This window comes from Idiotropiscis lumnitzeri, chromosome 1 (genome assembly GCF_059441095.1).
Source record: "Idiotropiscis lumnitzeri isolate Australia: NSW breed Sydney's pygmy pipehorse chromosome 1, RoL_Ilum_1.0, whole genome shotgun sequence".
Classification (NCBI taxonomy): domain Eukaryota; kingdom Metazoa; phylum Chordata; class Actinopteri; order Syngnathiformes; family Syngnathidae; genus Idiotropiscis; species Idiotropiscis lumnitzeri.
This window is the reverse complement of record NC_142391.1, coordinates 3,012,273-3,031,369: the sequence shown is the minus strand read 5'-3', so window position 1 is coordinate 3,031,369 and position 19,097 is coordinate 3,012,273. Positions and strand designations below refer to the sequence as shown.

The 19,097-nt window shown below is 40.3% G+C and overlaps 1 protein-coding gene across 2 annotated transcripts; it reads right to left on the bottom strand.

The window, feature by feature from the left end:
• Positions 1 to 1,854: 1,854 nt before the first annotated feature.
• cdan1 (codanin 1) lies at positions 1,855 to 18,717 on the bottom strand. Of its 2 annotated transcripts, XM_088310559.1 has the most exons (27): positions 17,213 to 18,715; positions 15,792 to 16,399; positions 14,884 to 15,072; positions 14,041 to 14,234; positions 13,838 to 13,960; positions 13,681 to 13,759; positions 12,924 to 13,044; positions 12,724 to 12,833; positions 12,109 to 12,198; positions 11,950 to 12,025; positions 11,672 to 11,877; positions 11,383 to 11,530; positions 11,163 to 11,306; positions 10,262 to 10,428; positions 9,652 to 9,733; positions 9,478 to 9,567; positions 8,733 to 8,787; positions 8,400 to 8,649; positions 7,253 to 7,402; positions 7,099 to 7,162; positions 6,018 to 6,096; positions 5,753 to 5,940; positions 4,521 to 4,628; positions 4,365 to 4,428; positions 3,341 to 3,519; positions 2,296 to 2,403; positions 1,855 to 2,229 (listed from the first exon to the last, which is right to left on the bottom strand). In XM_088310559.1, exons 1-27 carry the CDS (start codon positions 17,390 to 17,392, stop codon positions 2,128 to 2,130), a joined length of 3,954 nt encoding a protein of 1,317 aa, XP_088166685.1. In that variant the 5' UTR covers positions 17,393 to 18,715; the 3' UTR covers positions 1,855 to 2,127. The 2 variants fall into 2 exon arrangements, with proteins under 2 accessions (XP_088166685.1, XP_088166676.1); XM_088310550.1 differs by having other exon boundaries at positions 1,855 to 2,403; positions 17,213 to 18,717.
• Between the last annotated feature and the right edge of the window lie 380 nt (positions 18,718 to 19,097).

Here is a 19,097-nt window from a genome sequence, read left to right as displayed (position 1 = left end):
GAAGAAGCAGTTAAGCTCCTCTGCCAGCGATGCACTCGGGTCTACAGAGGTCGTGCTGCTGCCACGGAAGTTGGTGATGCTCCGTAGACCCTGCCACACCTCCCGTGGCCTGTTACTGGCAAGGTGGGCCTCCAGCCTCCCCTTGTAGGCTGCCTTGGCTAGCTTGATGCCTTTGCTCAGGTCAGCACGAGCCACCCTGTACTGGGCTTTGTCGCCTGACCTGAAGGCAGCGTCACGGGCCTTGAGGAGAGAGCGAACCCTGCTGGACATCCAGGGCTTCGCATTTGGAAAGGTCCGTATAGTCTTATGTTGGGACACAGTTTCCATGCAGAACTTGATGTAGTCCAGTACACAATGCGTGTAGACATCAAGGTCCTGATGATCAAAGAGGTCCCAGTTTGTGTCATGAAAGCAGTCCTGTAATTCACTCATGGCGTCGTCACGCCAGGTTTTCACAGTCTTTGTGGTAGGCCTGAATCTGCGCCTGAGAGGGGTGTACGCAGGTGCGAGCTGCAAGGACAGGTGGTCTGACTGGCCGAGAGGGGCGAGTGGGAGGGCTCTGTATGCGTGCTTGATGTTCGAGTACACATGGTCGAGAGTGTTGTCTCCCCTCGTTGGGCACTTGACATGCTGGTGAAACTCTGGGAGTACAGTCTTTAAATTGGCCTTATTAAAGTCTCCCGCTACTACGTGAACGCCATCAGGGTGGGCCCGCTGATGTTTATTGATGACGCACGCGAGTAGCGAGAGCGCCGTGCTAGTGCTAGCGTCGGGAGGGATGTAAACAGCTGTGACAATCACTACCGTTAGCTCCCTCGGGAGAAAATAAGGCAGGCATTTAACGGACATGAACTCGATGTTGGGGGAAGAGTGCTTCTCGACGATCGTGCTATCGCCGCACCAGTTCTCATGCACGTAAATATATTTATTATATAAAATAATTTGTTTTCAAATGTTTACCTTGTATGAAATATTAGTAGGTATGCTTTATGTTCTATAGTATGTTTTGCATCATTATATTATTTCATAATTTGGTTTGAACGTCTGTATTTTTATTCTCGCTTGCTATCCCCTCAACACTTTAATGACAACCCTAATATATATATATATATAAATATATATAAATGAGGGCTTTTAAAGCATTAACTCAGGTGATTAATCCAACAATTTTAACTCAGTTAACTCAGTTTGATTTACTTCAAAAATAATTTGCATACTTTGCAAATATTATGCCACATTAGCTGTCTTTAGCACGCCTCAGAACAAAACACTGTGTTTAAGTTACCACTGGGCCTTGCAAACCAACACTGCTGTCACTGATGTCTCCATTTAGATCGTATTCAAGAATCCAAGAAAGTTATTAGAACAGTCTTTGAATTAAATATACTTCATATTTGGTGATTTTGCATCAATTCCAAGATATTACTCAAGTAAATCTGTTATAAGCTTCGCAAAAAATAGTAGTTGAAAAATGTGATTAATCATGGAATTTTTTGTGATGAGTTAAAAAAAAATCACTTGACAGCACTAATATATATAAATATATATATATATAGAGAGAGAGAGAGAGAGAGATAGATATATATACACACAAACACTGTTAGCCAACAACACTAACTTGTGCTAACACTGCAGCTCCGCTTACCTTTTGACTTTGAAAGAGTGCTCACTGCACCTTCGTGCTTTCGCTATTGAACTTGATTCAGTGGAATTAGTCATATCACGGAAGTGTAAAATCTTGACATAGAGGTGGTTATTATGATAATCAGCCACATCAGACTCACAAGTATTTGCACACAAGGCATTAAAAGGTGTATCTCCTTCATCCAAAAAGACATTGTTGAAAATGTGACATAAACATTAACAAGAATTATTCTTTATTATTATTATAATCATCAGCATGTCAGTTCAGTGACAAAACATTTTCTTTTTTATATATAAAAAAGCTGCATAAAAAAGGGGAGACAGTGAACAAAGGCACTGTTGCATTCTTGTAAAGACTCGCATGTCAAGGTGCTCTTGATAAAATGATGTTTTTGAAATATATTTGGATAGAATTTTCTGTTTTAAGATGTCCACAACATACAAGATGTTTCAAGCCGTTTCCTGCTTTGTTTTTTGTTTTTGTCATGTGGCGCCCTCTAGAGTCTGTTTAGAGAGCTGCAGCAGGTCCATTCGACTAGGAAGCGGGGAGGCAGCTTTGTCAGAGCTGAACTTCTCCATCAGATCCTGAAGTGTGAAAATAGATTCAAGGTTATGATGATGGTGGATTTGAAAAAGGTGGAAAACACTCACCACTGGCACGCGCTGCTTTGCCACTTTGGTCCAATGAGATACGAGCTCCTCATCAGAAAACAGGCCTCGATCCACTAGACGCCTCACCACATACAAGTAGTTGTTCCACTAAATAAAAAAAATAAAAAATATTTGTATAGTGTTTTTCTCAATATTCAAACCCTAAACAGAGAGAAGGTACGTGAAAAAAGTTGGCAAGACGTTTTTAAACCATTGAGAGGAAAATCAATGAATTTGGATGAAAAACACATAGGTAGTTTTACAAAATATGCGCGATAATATTTAAAGAGTGTATCAAAACAAGATCCTGCAAATGCTCTAAAAAATAAACAGTCAAATCATGAATTTTAATTTAAAGAAAAAAAAATCAAAAAGTAAAGATTTTAGTTTTTATGTACATTGTGTTTGTACATGTTTAGAAATTATGTTAACATGTATCTTTCCAACTTTATTAATTGGTTTAAATTATTTAATTTGTAACAGTTGCGCAAATATTTTTAGTTATATTTTAAATATGTTCCATTAATAGTTATTACTGATAATACATTTTATGTACACCTGGTTAAAAATATATCGTATATTAAGTATTGGATTTTTTTGGGGAAAAATTCAACCAATTTAAAATGTTTGTTTTATAATTACTAAAATACTTCAATTCTAATTTCAGAAAATCTTAATATTGTGCTTTTTAGTAAATATTGTCTAAAATGACAATGTAATCATGCAGATTTTTATTTATTCACAGATGTATTTTTTACATATATCTAAAAAAAATACTGAGCGCTTTTTACATAAAAAAGGGTGTAAAATAACTGTATAATTAAAAATCAGAATTAATACAAGCCATTGCTGGGAATTTAAGGCAGTGTTAAACCTAATCTTTAAATTTTTATTTATTTTATTTAGATTTTTTTTATCCTCTTCATTACCATTTCCAGAAGTATTTTTTTTTTTTTTGTAAATGAGTCCAACAAAGCATTCCAGGATGGCCCAATGTCAGCTATTAAAAAAACAAAAAACGGATTGACGCCTGTTACGGCTGTACCTCGTTGTCGCCAGCCTCCAGCACAGCGGTGACTGTTAGCGGTGTGAAGAGCAGGTGGAGGGGGGCACAGCAACAGTTGTCTCGCTCCCAAAGCTCGCTCAGCTGTTCTAGCAGCGCTCTGACGGAAGGCTCGGACTCCGCGCCACCTGACGGAGGAGCCAGAGGCAGCTCTGCAGACACTGGACTCACGGAAGAGATTTTTTTGTTTTTTTTTATAGACTGAACAGCCTTTATATGACGTGATTTTTAATCATGAATCATTATTCATTATTATTCATTGATTAAATTTGGAAAAATAACATTTCTCTATAGTTACTAACTATTTATTTGTTTAAAATATATGCAAAAAAAACAAACATAAACTAGAAGGGAGGGGAAAATTAAACAAAAACATTCAGAGCATTAATATTTTTGGGGGTTAAAATAAAAGTGTCCCCAAACAAATTTATGTAATCTAAAAATCTACAAAATAATTGTATGGTAGGGTCTCTGTGCAGCTGACAACATAACTTTTCAAATCGTAATAGACATTGCTCTGATATTTCATTAAAAAAAACTGAAATAAATAAATAAAAATCTGACATTAAGAATCAAGTTATTCGGAGAATCTTTTTTTATTTTTGTTTTTACATGTGTCTGTCATTGCATGTTTTTTATTTATCATTTGAGATTTTCCACCAATATAAATGTATATACAACAAAATGTGTCTCGTGAAAAAAATTAAGGCAAAATGGGGGTTTTTATTTCATTTAATTTTGCTAAAGTATTTTATGGCATGTTTAATCAAGAACCATTGCGCACTTTTTTTTTTTTTTTAAAACAGGTCAAAAGTGAAATAAAAAAGATGAATTATTTTTTTGAAGTATATAAACAAGTAGATTATTTATCACTATTTGTGGGGCTCAATGTACATTGTATTTGAAAATATATTAACGAACAATGAAGGTGGATTACGTGCCAAATTTAAAACAATGATTTTAAAATAAGATTAAGGTCTATAAAAGGCATCATTGTCAGGCTCACCCAGCTTGCAGGCCAGCAGGACAGTGGCATTGAGCAGCATCTGCTCCGACACGGCTGTTAAGAACTAAAAAAGTAAAAATAAAAATTAAAAAAAAAAAAAAAAAAAAAGACAGTAAACATGAACAACAAATTGAGCGAGGCTGTGTGTGCTTTTACCTTTTTGCAGACCAGTGTGTCTTGCACTCTCTGGAAGAGCATTTGAAGCTGAGAGCCGCTTGGAAGCTCCTCGTCCATCCTGGGGCCCACGGCCACGCTCAGCAAGTCCTTTGAATTATGTGGTTAAGTCGTGATTTGTCACCCAGCGTCAAGTCATAAAATCAGAAGGCATAAAAACCAGTGCCTTGACTTCAGAGCGGAATAAATCTCGTGACCACGTTCACAACTCAAAACCCAAACCATCTTTCACCATCAAAATGACGAATAAAAAAAATTCACAAGTTTTTTTTTTTTTAAAAGAGGAGAAAACAGCACTCTATGAAACGTCATAAAAATAAATCAAATGTAAGTGTGTAAGTATGCAGTTTGTGCGTCATTATTTCATTTGCCAAGGTCAGCCTTGTTTTGATGTTGATCATGTTTTATTTTCGCCGTTAGCGTTAAGATGGCAGACTTTTTTTTTTAAAAACAAATTAAAGTGGCTTTGTTATAGTTTTAGTCGACGAAAACTCAAAAAGGTTTTAGTTTCGCTTTAGTTGACGAAAATGCAAAAAAAAAAGTTTTAAAGTAGATTTTGTAAATTTATTCGCCGAAAAACTCGAAAAGGTTTTAGTTCGTTTTAGACGAACGACCGCAGACGTGTTCATGTTTTGTTGTGCTGGTGTTTGCGCGGCGCATGCGCCCTGCGTGCTGTCCCGCTGGTGGGCGTGCCCAAAAGAAGGGTAGGTTGCACTTCATTGCAATTTTTCAAAAGACAGATGACATGTACAATTTGAAGGGATGTCATCATTTTTGAGCGTCTGGCAAACCACACGCGAACAATTTTGTCTCACTTCGTCAAAAGATATTCACGCACGTCACGTCACGAGCTCGTCATCTTCTTGATATCGTCATGAAAAAAAAGGGGCGTTGATGAAACATCTTCGTCATCGAAAACAACACTGCACTCTATACTTCTTTTCATTTGATGTTCAGTTTGAGACTTAGCTTCAAATAAGTGTGGCGATAAACTGCTTAAAATTGCCCGCCCCCCAAACTTTTTTTTCTTCACTCCAAGTGTTTCTTGTTTGGAAGTTCTCCATCCCCCATCTAGCGCTTAAATTGAATTTATGCTTGCAACACAACGTGAAATGTTAATAAATTAAAAAAATGTCCAGACCACGGCTTGTATGTCAAAAAGCTATTACGTTGGGTCACGCGGAAGTGTAGGTATCATTTTCTTCACGTCATACCTTGATGGCGATAAGCACGTCTGAGGGCAGCGAGGCGCTGTGGGTGCAGCAGGGAGGGCAGGACGTCACTCTGGCGCCCCCTCGCTTGCTCTTGGGGGTAAGCGGCGGGCCCAACTCGTCTGCCGAATCGGCGCACAAAGTCTTGGTCACGCGCTCGTACCTGCACTTCCATTCCCGCCGGATGAGCGCTAAATGGTGGAAGGGCGGTGTTTTTAAGCAGCGCGTGAGGAGCGAATACGCAAGCGTGGCGTACGGCAAAGCGTACCCGTTATGTTTGTTGAGAGCCAGCTGCAGGCTTTTTCCGTGGCCAGGTGGATGGTGATGTTTTCAGATGTGGCCAGCACCTAAAGACAAAGTTTGAGAAACGTCATTCAAGTTGCTCATGGAGATAATAGTGTTTTATTCTGGTTTTTTTTTTTTTTTTAAGTATGGTCAAGAATTTTATGACATGTCAGCCAATCACAGGGCACACAAAGACAAACAACCAGGCACACTCACAATCACAGCTAGGGACAATTTAGATCAGGTGCGGGCAAACTACGGCCCGGGGGCCACATGCGGCCCGTTAAATGTTTTAATCCGGCCCGCCAAACCTTGAAAAAAATTAAATGAATAAAGCTTGTTAATGTTTTATTTTCTAAATACGTTGGGGTGTCAAACAGATATTTTGTTGAAATGCTTTTCTTCATTTTCATTTCGAATTAAATGTATCTTTTTTTTCTCAGATGAGGTGAGGTGACCAAAACTCTCCATCCATTCCGGCCCCTCTGTCATATTTTAGAACCCATTGTGGCCCGCCCATCAAAAAGTTTGCCCACCCCTGATTTAGATTGTCCAATCAAGTTGCTATGCATGTTTTTTGGAATACCCGGAGAAAACCCACGCAGGCACGGGGAGAACATGCAAACTCCACACAGGAAGGCCGGACCCGGAATCGAACCCACGACCTCTGCACTGTGAGGCCAATGTGCTAACCAGTCGTCCACAGTGCCACCCACATTGAGAATAATTGGGTAAAAATATACATTTTGAAAATATTTAGATTTTATTTATTGTATATATTTCTACTGATGAAATCTGGAAAAATAAAGGCAAAATGTGTCAAATGGTCACTTAAATGTGATCAACCTGCGAGCTAAAACTGTCACCCAGGTCATGGTAATTCTCAAACCTTTAATTGCACCAACTGGACTCTCGTCGAATATGTGGTGTTTCTTTGCTTATTTTCTTGTTTTTTTGGGGGCGAAACATTTAAAAAATGACTTGACTCGTCATGATGCTAACAGTATTTGCTAACGACGAAATACTGTTTGTGACTTACTATCTACCACTTCAAGGTGACTTACGGCAGGGGAGGTCTCATCAGGGAGCAAAATGCGGATGGCTTCTGGACTTTTTTCACAGCAAAATCTGCACATTATTAAAGGGAGAGATCAATTTCAAGAAACTATGACATGATGAGAAGGAGAAGGGAAAAAAAAAAAAAAAGACTTTGGGTACCTGGTGGCTCTACTCAGGGCTTCCAGTCCTGCCTCACACAGTTGAGCGCAGATGGACTCGTTCAGTTTGGACGGGCTGGCTTTGGGTGACTCCAGTCCATCTCGGAGCATTTTATCTCCTCTTTCCACCAACTCGCTCACTAACGTCGCCCTGTGAACAACCAGCCTTATCACTAAACACTAACTCATGAAAATAGTACAGGAAATTCTCACCAATTTGTATTTTCTTTTCCCAGGAGAACATTTTCCTAAAATTTTTTAATAAAAATCGTTTTTAAACGTACTTTTTATTTCACATAGATAACTGGTTCACTTATTCATAGGAAATGTAAAAAAATAAAATAGTATTTTTTTTTACACCCATTTAATAAGTTTGTTTTATTTTCTTGTTACCTAATAGGTGAAAAAATGTACTGAATTAATGATAGTATCGTGAAATTAACAAATTGAAAATGGATCGTTTTCGTTAACAGTGGTCAAAACACATTTTGGTGCCAAGAAAGTTTTCAACGATTTTATTTTATTTATTTATTTTTTATTATTTTTCAGTCCTAAAATGTTTTTTTCCAATTTGGCTTCAGTTTTTTGGATAAACAATTTTTTTTTAAGTTAAGAAAAAAATGCTCAAAAATGAAACATTTTGACATTGATATCCTCTTCATGCTCCATACAACATTGATGAGGCTGTATCTGTCTTTTCAAGCATGTCCATTCATTTTTGAAGCGATCCCGTCAACGGCAGCAATCGTTACCGCAGAGAGCCTTCTATGCACAAATCATGTTTCATGTGAAAATCAAGAACAAATTCTGAAAATTGGGCAATGTTAGCAGTGAACGACAAATTTTTTGTAACGACCTAAGTACAGTTCGTAAACTGTCAAGGTACATTAATCAAGAGAAAAAAATATATATTTTGGCATCCGCTTATCAATCAATCATCATTTACATACATTTTTGCATTTTTTTTTAAACCCTTTTTCCAAACAAGATGGCCAATCTGTCCAACATTGAAAAGTCAATTTTGGCCTTTGCGCACAAACGTTTCATAGGGTGGAGGTGCGCCGACCATTTGTCATCGCATTGGGTCTTGGTCCCTGACCTCTGTAAATCGCGGGCGTTCACCATAATTCAACAACTTTGATACCAACTTCATGTGCTTGACAGCGTTGGAGCCGACCCGTTCGGCCACAAACTCCACCGTCCGGCGCAGAGACGGCGGCTGGTTGTGGAAGAACGCCTGCTCCAGGTCCGCCTGCAGCTTCTGCTGCGACCGCTTGCCGCCGCCGCCACCGACCGCGTCTTGAAGCTCGGCCGACGTCGGCGTGATCTTGCGCACGATGCCGCCTCCCTTGGCGCTGCTTCCCGACACGAAGGCGGCGAGGAGCTTGCGGAACTCGTCTGGTGGACAGCAAAAGAAAAGGTCGCTCAGGTACAAACTGGATGATCATGGAAGGGGCGGGGCAAACATGAACAGGACTCACCGAGAAAGGGACAGCATGTGTAGAGGAGCTGCTGGTCCACCAGGGGGATACAGTCCTGTATAGAGAGACATCACACCTAATTTCTGCTCTCAAACCTCATCCATCCACCCATTTTTTAGACTACTTTTGCTCACAAAGGTTGCGGGAGAACCAGCTATATTACAGTATTGGAATTGTAATCATAATAAGTTTTTAGTATGTTTTGAGTGACTTTTTTTTTTTCAAAACGAGTAAGTCTGGATTCGTTTTTTGGGCAGCTTTGTTAGTTTTTATTAGCTTTAGTATTTTAGTTTTTTTTTGTTTGTTTTTTTTTTTTTTAAAGGTGTTTTACTTGGGTGCAAGTTTGATTATTAGAATAAGGTCAGCAGCATTCGTCACCTACAACAAAAGGCCAGCGAGAAGGCCTAACTGCCATCAACTCGTGATCTGATTGGCTATCGCAATTGTCTATCAATTCTAAAAGCCCCACATTCATACAGAACAGACGCCCGTATGATTGTATCGGAAAACCTCGGCCAAATCGTGCATGTTACTGGTATTATGGAATCTGCCTGGCAACAGGGGCTCGCTGAATTCTGATTGGATAAAAACTTAAACCTACAAATTCAACAGTAGGATATAATATGACATCAATGTGACGGATATAATCATGATTTCTTGATTATGATAGGCCAGCAGAGAAGGCCTTGATGACCTTGACCACCCACCACTGATGGTAAGTATCCCTCGCATCCCTTCTACTTACGAGTCCGGCAGCATTGGCGTTGCTTTCCTCCAGCTCGGCCACCTTGGTGAAGTCACTGGTGAAGAACACCTCCTCGGGGACCACCGGGATCTGTCAAAGGCAAGAAGGTACGTTAAGTTTTAGTTTTAGTGGCAGTGTTGCATGCTACTTCAAAGCATGCAAGGAGCCGCCTACCTGGAAGAGCCATCCCAGTACGGACACAATCAGCAGCTTGTTTAGGTAAGAGGTCTCGCTGCATCTGCCCAGAATCATTTTCCTTGAGGTGCATGCAAAAATAGAAAACATTTGGAAAAGAATACGACATAACAGACGTTTAGAAATGCAATACTATTCGAGGGGAATAAGCAAGCCAAAATGAGAGGCGAAAAAGATCAAATATGGAAATAATAGTAGAGAAGGCATTGCAACAAGACAGAAATATCAGATAGAAAATAGACTGAAAAAGTGATTTTTTTGCAAATAACAGAAAATATTGGACGGAAATACTGCTTTAAAAAAAAAATTACAAATATGAGAATATATATATATTTAAAAAAAAGCTAAAAAAATATCAAATACAAAACAACATTCAATACAAAAAAAGATCAAGAAAAATGGCACATATTAATAAATAATACCACATTAGATAACAACAGAAAGATCTCAGTGTGATGCAAAATAACAGTATAATACATTACAACTTTATTTATGTCGCGCATTTCACAAAAGCAGGAGCTGTAAGTAGTCAAACACTTGTTTTTGTAAAGCGTTCCTAATAAATTGGCCCATGTGCAAGTCTAAATACCTGTAGAGGAGACACAGCGTGCCCAGAACCACCCTGTAGCTGAGCAGCAGCGGCCCGGTGAAGTCCAGCATGGAGAGGAACTCCACCAGCCAGGGCACGGTCAAGATGGTGCGCCTGAGCTTCATGCTATTCCTCAGCACGCCACACATGTCCAGCACAGGAACGCTCTGTTGGATGAATTCTGTTTTGGATCATTCGCTTTGCAATGCTGGCGTTAAAGATAATGCTAACCGAACAAAGAATCAAACAACAACAACAAAAACACACCGACTTTTTTTTTTTTCAGTGCAATGTGCAACTCTTACATAAAAGTGACGGCACAACTCCTGAACAAGAAGCAAACATTGAGTGCGAGAACATACCTTTTTTTTTATTTATTTATTTTTTTTTTTTACAAAAATCAACTCACTGCGGTAGTATTGCTCCCACTTATCATTCCAAATCCACCCATTCATATTGTAGTTTAAAGCAGAATACGACCCAGTGTAAGCACAACTAAGACACGCCTGCCATCCAGTGGTGATCGGAGATATCACAACTTAAAATGACAGTCGACCTCTGCATATTCGCAAAAATTTTTTCCCCCCTCAATTTGTCTTTTTGATATTTTCGATTGTTCCCTGTTTTCCGGAATTATTCCCCCGCATTTACCCCATTTTTGCAGCAATTTACATTGCATTTTCAGATGATTTGGGGAGGTGGTTGTTTAAAAAATAAAATAAAAATGACCTAATCCAAAGAAATAATTAATCAAGGGGCCACCAGTTGCCCATCTCTGCCCTACGTGTACGCACAGTCTATGTTATTGTAATGCAGAGAAGTTCCAGTGCGCCAAAAGGACTGATTTGGATCTTCAATGACCATTGTGTTGCATTCAAGTCCATCGTTTTTTTTTTTTTACCTTGCTCCGCAGGGCAACGGCCGCCTCCTGGATCTCCCTGGACGGCTTCTCTGTCATCCGGTACGGCAAGAAGGAGATGAAGCCCAGGAACTTGGCCAGGAGACGAGCGAGGAGGAGCACCGAGGCGAAGCGCTGTTTCTCGTTCTGACGGGAGATCCGCGTCGCTCAGTCGGCTTTGCAGCGCGTGCTTTTTATTCGCAGCTGTCGGGCGAATGCGTACCTGCTGGTCCATGTCCCCGTCGCCGCCCGCCTCTTCGCCCTCCTCCTCTTGTTCTCCGACGGGAGTCGTAGGACTCAAGATGGAGACTTCGTCCAGCTGCAGCAGCTGCTGACACAAGCTGTCCTGCAGGTGCTGGTTCAGCTGACAGCTGGTATCAAGTCAATAAACTGAGGTGATTACGCATTTTACTGGTGGGTACATTTCAAAAACACTCTTGACAAGTTTCAGAATGCACCATGTCCATAACTTAGCTGTACGACTTCACAGCTCGTGCTTCGTGCCACCTTACCAACTGGCCACTTGCAGAAAGTCCCGGAAGAACTCCTGATGGCCGGGAAAGGACGGCGGTGGGCACGGGCCGCCGACGCCCTGGGGCTGAATGAGACGCTCCTCCAGGCGCTTCAGGCGGCCCAGGCCGTCGGCTCCCAGCATGCCGAGCAGGTCGGCGTCGGGGGCGTCGCCCGTTGAGGCGTTAACACGAGGCCCTTTGCACATCTAAGCACGAGAGAAGAATTTTGCAGTGGATTCATGACGACGACGTATTAATAGTGGAATGTGCGGACGTACCTGAACGAGCTGCTTCAGGAAGAGACGAGCGAAGTGCGAGTGGTTTCCAGCGGCGGTTAGCTGACTCATCATTCCTCTGAGAAGGAAAGAAAATAAATAAATAAATACAATTAGTCAAAACGCCCCAAAATGAAGCAGCAATAGAAGACTTTGACCTGCCTGATGCGACTCCCGAGGGCAACGTCAAAGATCCAACCGGGTTCCTTGTGGAAGTCCTCCCATTCTCGAAGCACCTCGTAAAAAATGTCCCTGAAATGAGAGGAAAATCAAATCAATCAATATAGAACAGGTCACTGCGATTGAACTGAGAGAAGACAAACATCCGAAGTTTCACCTTCCCAAAAATAAAATAGTTACACTGCTATATATTATTGTCCAAACTGTTTAATGTATCTTTATTCCTGGATTCCCAAAAATAAAAAACTAAAGACGGTACACTGTCGGAAAAGCAAATTTTTTAATATGTTATCGTGTAAATGACTATTTTTGTTTGTTTCCTAAAAAGAAGACAAATTATTGATGCACTTTTTTTCAAAAAATAAAAAAGGATTTAAGCTATTCACTATTAATTTTTTATTTTTTTTATTTCATAAACACAAATTTGATTTACTGTTAAGGGTCACCATTCAAATGTCCTGAAATCTGTCTGTTTATTGAAACAAATTTTGATTTGATTTTTTAAATCTGTCCCTTTACTGTACCCAACATGAACCTAACTGTCACCTTAAAACCGAGGTCTGTAGCAAATGTAAATCATTTTGCAACCTTATCTACCTTTGCTTTTTAAAGGTGTGGAAGGCCTTGTCACTGCTGAAGTTGGAGCGATTGTCTGTGGCAGGCTGGAAGGGCACCGAGTGGATGAACGTGGAAACGGAGGGAGAAAGCTAGAAGACATCAAGCATACGAAATTCATCTCGTGTCGTTTTAATAATGGCGCCGTTAACAGAACGTATGAATCCGTGTCATTGTGCTACCTTGGCAGTACTTCTGTCCTGGGCCTGACTCAAGCGATCCCTGAGGCTCGGCGAGAACGACCCAACTCTCTCGTTCTCGGCCAGGAGACGCAACGTGCACTTGTCCAGATGAACCAACAACCTACGGTGTCAGTGTCAAGAAAAAGTACCGTCTACAAATGGTGGCTGGTTTATTTACGTCAGTGCAGAAAAAAATCTATCTCAAGTATAAATTAAAAATTATATAAAAAAATAAATAAATAAAATAAAAGATTATAAATTATAAAAATTGATCACCAACGCAATGTCCATGCTACGTTTCTTCGCCTGCTTAAGGCTTTTCCCATTATGTGTTAGCATTAAAATATATTCTACGTACCGCATTTTCTGGACTATTACTACTTATCCAATTTCATGTACCATATTGTTAAAACAGTGACTTTTAACACGGCAACAACTTTGCTAATTAAAACAGAACAGACCCAAGAGAAAGAGGGGAAAAAAAATCTAGATTTATTTAGTGTATTTTCTGAACTATAGAGCGCCCCTAGTGGTGAAAGAAAAATCCACAGAAAAGCCGCATGTTTCAAAATCTAGGAAGAAATAGCGGCCTTTAGTCCGTAAAATACGGTATATATTACAAACTTAGGTTAAATGCAAATCATGTCATGTTCTTTGTTTGATGTTTTGTTTGACAGTAAACTTCAACGAGGAGTTGCATTAAACAGCCCCTCCCCCTTTTAGGCTACTGTACATATTTACGCAGATGTTAACTCACTGATATTGCTTCTCCAGCACCTTCACTGCAAAATAGACACAGTTGTGCACTTTCCTCAGGTAGCGTCTCTCCAGCATGTCTATAAAAAGGCGTCCAAGAGAACAAGAGTTGAGTTTGTTCTCACTAAAAACGGAGCGGTCAATTACAATAAAGCTACCTGAGTGGAGCGTACACACACTCCCCTCCTCTTCCTCATTGTTGTCAGGAGAATGAGGAGATTGAGACGTGAGCAACTGCATCACAAAGAAGAGCTCCAGAAAAATGTTTGGCACCAGGTTTTCTGGAAAAAAACATTCCAAAAAAATACATTGGTTGGCACTCTTCCGTCGCTTTTCTGGCACTACGTTGAGGTTCGCGTACCAGAAATGCAGGCGCAGTACAGCTCCGCCAGCATGTCCAGGTCCGAGGCCAAGGTGACTTTGGACGGTTCGGGACAAGGCATCTGCTGGTCGGGCGTTACCTTGGATGGGAGCCTTCGGACTGTAGACTTGGTGGGCGTGCGGAGCTCCTCTGAAGCTGGCGGAGGAGAGCAGGTCTGCTGGGCTCGTTTAGACCTGGAGAGAGAGAAGGGGGGGGATGGGTCACCCTCCGGTCGTACAATTAGGTACACCTCCACTCACTTAATGAGACCCTTTAAAAGGCCTCTCAGCATTGATGAAGGTAATAATAATAATAATGTTATGATAATGAATATTATTATCTTCTATAAAAGAAAGATTTTTTTTTTAGTAAAGAAAACAAAAATAGAAAAATAGATATGCATATATATATTTTCACTGGACACAGACAATATGTGTATTAAATATTGTATTATAATTTACAAGAATATATTATTTACAAAAACATATTTTTTTATACCATATGCTTGTCATTGTTTTATTCAATTTCCTACACTTAAAACATACAACGATAAATTGTCACGCGCTCTCCAACTGCTGCATCTTTTTCTTTTCAGAAAATATAAATCTTTTTGGACGAAAGAAAAAAAAATTGACCAATATCAGATCCGCACGCTTTTAACTTAATAGTGAGAATATATTCATATATATTGTATCATCAGTGGGAAATACTGCATTTGAAAAACGGCTCATAATGAACGGATAGTCAGAACAAAATAATCGAGACGTCATTTTTCTCTTGGTAGGTTCAACTGAGGCATCGTATCTACTCGAAGCGGAGGCCACAATTGGAGTCTGCACTTACTTTTCTCTCTTGAGCAGCTCCCTTTCCTCCATCAGGCTGTGGGGGCTGACCGCTGTCACACACGTGTCGGAGGGCGGGGGGCTGGGAGCTTTGTTGAGGGGCGTGGAAGTGAAGCACGTCTTTGGCTTGGAGTGCGTCCGCTCGGCGCTTACCGGCGTCGGGTTTATTCTCCTGGATGGTTTGCTTGCCCTGGAGGACAAACAGTGACAAATGAAATGGACAAATATGATGGGAAATTGACTTCTTTTTTTTTTTATCTTTGTATACAATGTTCTGGCTCCACCCCCTGTTGTCAATGTAACAAAACCCCACTTGTGATTGGCTCAGCATTGTTGAGGCGGGTTAAATTGTCCCCGACTTGCAAGAGACAAGACAGCGCTCTTAAACGGGGCGTACTTCAGCCAGAATACAAAGAGTATACACTGCCTATTTTGTTCTTATTCCTTAAAAAAAAAAAAAATCTGTTCAGTCTGGTAAACAACACAAAAAAAATATATTTCAAGTGCTGAGTCTAAGATAGCGCTGTCACTAGCAAATACTTTTAGAATTGATTTTTCTATCAATTATCCCATTGATTAAGATACTAATCAACTAATCAGATATAATTTTACTGGGCATGAAGTGTATGGTAGAACATTTTTCTCCCAAAATTTATTAACGAATTTTTGTTGAAATTGTTTATTTATTTAAAAAAAAAAAAAACACCAAAACAACAATATCACATGAGAGGGATTAATGCCATACCAACCTTTTTGAAAACTGATTCTGTTCCTGGTTTGGTCATTGTTTTCCAAAGTGAAAGCCAATGTTTGCAAATTTCTCATTATTATTTCTCGTATTTTCATTAAAAAGTCTGCTTTGATGAAGGACTACAGAATTCATAAAATCAAAGAAAAATCAGAACTCACATGGGGGTAACAGTAGATGAACCGACAGGTGGGAAATCCTCCAAGTTGTTAAAATTAAGCTGACCCACAGACGGAGGAGAAACCTGCTCGTTGGTCCCGCCGAAGGCTCCACCTCTGCCAGTTCTCCTCGCGTTGTCACCATGATGCGCCGCTCGCCCTCCTCCCGCATGCCTCCCCGCGCCATTCCCGCTCCTCCTGCGGCCCTTCTGGAGCTCGGGAGAAGACTGCACGAAGTCCCCGAGACTGATCTTCTGGCTGGGCCTGCGCTCCGAGCCAGAGGGCCTGGACGCCGGGCTCCAAGCGGTGGTAGAGGACGGGCTGCTGAGGTGACTCAGGCCCGACTCGGACCCCGGGGATGGCGTCGGTGAGAACAGCTGCACCCGGCTGGCGCTGCGAGATCCGCCGCCACCAGACCTGCTGGTCCTCCTCTCGGGGCAGCCCTGAGAGGAGGCAAAGGGCCTGGGCTGGCTGGGGGTCTTGGCGGGGGTGGCGGGACCGTGGGTCAGGGCCTGGCTGCTCTGATCTCGCAGAAAATTGAGCAGGAAGGGGATGAATTCTTGCTTGTGGACCGTCGACTCTGGTTCGCTGAAGGTCAAACTGTCGCTATCCTGTAAGCAAGAGAAAAAAAACACAAACAAACATAAAAAGTGGCGCATTAGTGGAACAAAAGGTCTTTTATTATATTTTTTTTTACTAGTTTCTCATTACAAATGCAATGGCATGGGAAAAATAACCAATCATTGTTTTAAAGAAATGGGGAGAAAGCTCAAATAAGTGTTTTCTTATTGGCTACAAAAAAACAAGAGAAAAAAGAAAAAATGAATTTAAAATGTTTACAGCCATAACTGTGTTTAAATCTTGGCCATTACGATGGTAATTGGTAAGGACATTTTTGACTGTGTTTTTCAAGGTACAAAATTAGAGAGTGACATTTTTCTTATTAAATAACATGGGGGGGAAAAAACGTGTAGAGTCCATCGAGTTGAACTGTATCGTGAGAATACAGTTCAACTTATTAGGTTCCAGCAAAGCTAACATAATATGATAGTAACAATAATTATGACGGATGACAGTGACCAATACAGCGAATGCAATCATCAATATTATATGATGAAATGGCCATTTTTGACGAAGCTAACTCCACTCCGGCGAATGTCAGTTTTGCAGCGTTGACCTCCCAGACTATAATATCAATTTAAGAAAGCAAATTTAGAATTTGTCGAGTATTTTTCGGCCGCAAAGAACATCAGCGACTCCACTGTTACAAGTCGACGCAGCCGTGCTTAGCTGCCGAGCTAAAAGTTTTGTTTACAAGCCGTAACGTGCTCATGTCACCCCCACTTTGGATAAACGATATGGCAATGACACCGAAGCCAAGCTGAGCGTGTCGCCGAAAGCGTTCGAGGCTATTTCCGACCCACCTGGATGTTCTTCAGCCAGTCCAAGACCTTGGTAAGGTCCACTTTCCTTGCGAGTAACGATTCCAAAAGAGCCGCCATTCCGAGCAGGGACTTGCGCGGCGGATGAAGTGACAGGAAGAGGGCGGGACAGTCAACACGCATGCGCACAAATGCGAGTGACGTCGGAACGACCTGCGACATCTTACGAACAACGCCGTTTTTCTTTTTTTTTATTATTTCATCTTTTTTTTATGTTTAGTGGTCAGAAGCCATTTGAGTGGAACTGAAATAAATAAATGATTGTACAAATGTGTCGTAGTATGCATTATAGGATTTTAACCTCGAGACAAGTGGTTCTCAACCTTTTTTTTTTCCAATGTAGTTTTTCAGCCCGGTTCCCCCGAACTCGCGTCAAGCATCTTTGATGAAATAAATAAATAAATTAATTATTTAAAAAAAATAAAATAAAAACCTCAAACCGAGTGTTTTGCCATCAAAAGTGTTCTCCTTTTGGACCAAAGATCTCGCAAAAACAATCATGAACTTCTTAAAATGTCTTTCACAACAGTCAACTGTTGTGATCAAACAATTTTTTTGTTGTTGTTTTTGCATCGATGCTACTATTTAAATATATTTTAAGAAGTCATGTACCCCCTGAAGTTTCCAAACGCAACCCCAGAGGTACATGTTCCCCCATTTGAGGACTACTGCTCTCCACCATAGGTCTCAAACTCAACATCCGCGGGCCAAATTTGGCCCGCTACATCATTTTATGTGGCCAACAAACGTAAATCATGTTGTGCATGTCAACTTCATGTTTCTTGCTATTGATATCAAAATTGCAAAATGTCTTTTTGATAATGGAAAATATATTGCATTTGATTATAGGAATATATTGCATTTGATTTATTGATTTATTTTTACAATCCCTTTTAAAGGCGATACATTGCTTTAGCAATATTTATTTTTCTGGTTTCTGATTTTAGAACTGTTTATCCATGGTTGGCACTCTAAAAAAATATTGAAATATCTATGCACATATTATGTCAACTCTTGTGAAATATTTATATACATCATAGGGCTGGGAGATATGACCTCAAATCAATATCGCGAGAAATTGAGCAATTTTACCTCGATAACGATAAATGAAGCGTTTAAATCCTGTGCACGTCACTAACTAGAGGAGCTTTATCTTTAGCTATGTGCTAGGCTATCGCATCCACCTCTGAGACGTTCTCTCGTATGGTGTCGCCTCCGTTATTGGGCTGTTGTCACTTGTCGAACCTTGCTTCTCACTTTGAACTTTCAGCACAGCATGGTTGTGTTGTGGGTGGCGAAAAAGCTTCTGGATTTGAATCGCCAGCTACGACAGCGACGTCTGTTTTCCTTCTCGATCAGACGGGTGGAGTCACGTGACTAGAGGCGCCGAAGCGGTCTTAAAGGGGCATGAACATTGCCGCAGACAGAAAAGGCTTTTCTTTTTTTTTTTTTTAATACCGAATTTACCGACAGGGGCAAAATGATTTCGGTCATTTTAATGAATTTCGGTAACGGTAAATTTTCGGTTTATCGCCCAGCCCTAATACATCATGTTAGATATTTTTCTTAAGATGCCTTTTTAGCTATTTTTTGAAAGTCTGATAGAAAACTTTATTAGATTTTAACCTTGATTGGCTTCAGGAAAAATATTGTGCAACCAAAATGTCTAAAATATATCAATTTCCTTATTTGGCCTTCATAATAAATTAAAAATATTTTGAGTTAAAAATATCATTACATTTCATCATTTCATTATACCTTTCAATATAATGTTTGATAGATTTTTTTTTGTACAATGCACATAATTTTAACTTTGATTGGCTCGGTAATAAATTGTATGAAATACAGAATTTTTTGCCAAGTAATT

Excerpts from the sequence above, each read along its gene's own strand:
- cdan1 (XM_088310550.1), bottom strand. The coding sequence starts at position 17,392 with ATGTCGCAGGTCGTTCCGACGTCACTCGCATTTGTGCGCATGCGTGTT. Across the intron at positions 13,760-13,837 it reads TGTGTGTACGCTCCACTCAG|ACATGCTGGAGAGACGCTAC; the intron begins GTAGCTTTATTG and ends GCCTTTTTATAG. Across the intron at positions 11,531-11,671 it reads TTTCTGCAAGTGGCCAGTTG|CTGTCAGCTGAACCAGCACC; the intron begins GTAAGGTGGCAC and ends ACTTGATACCAG.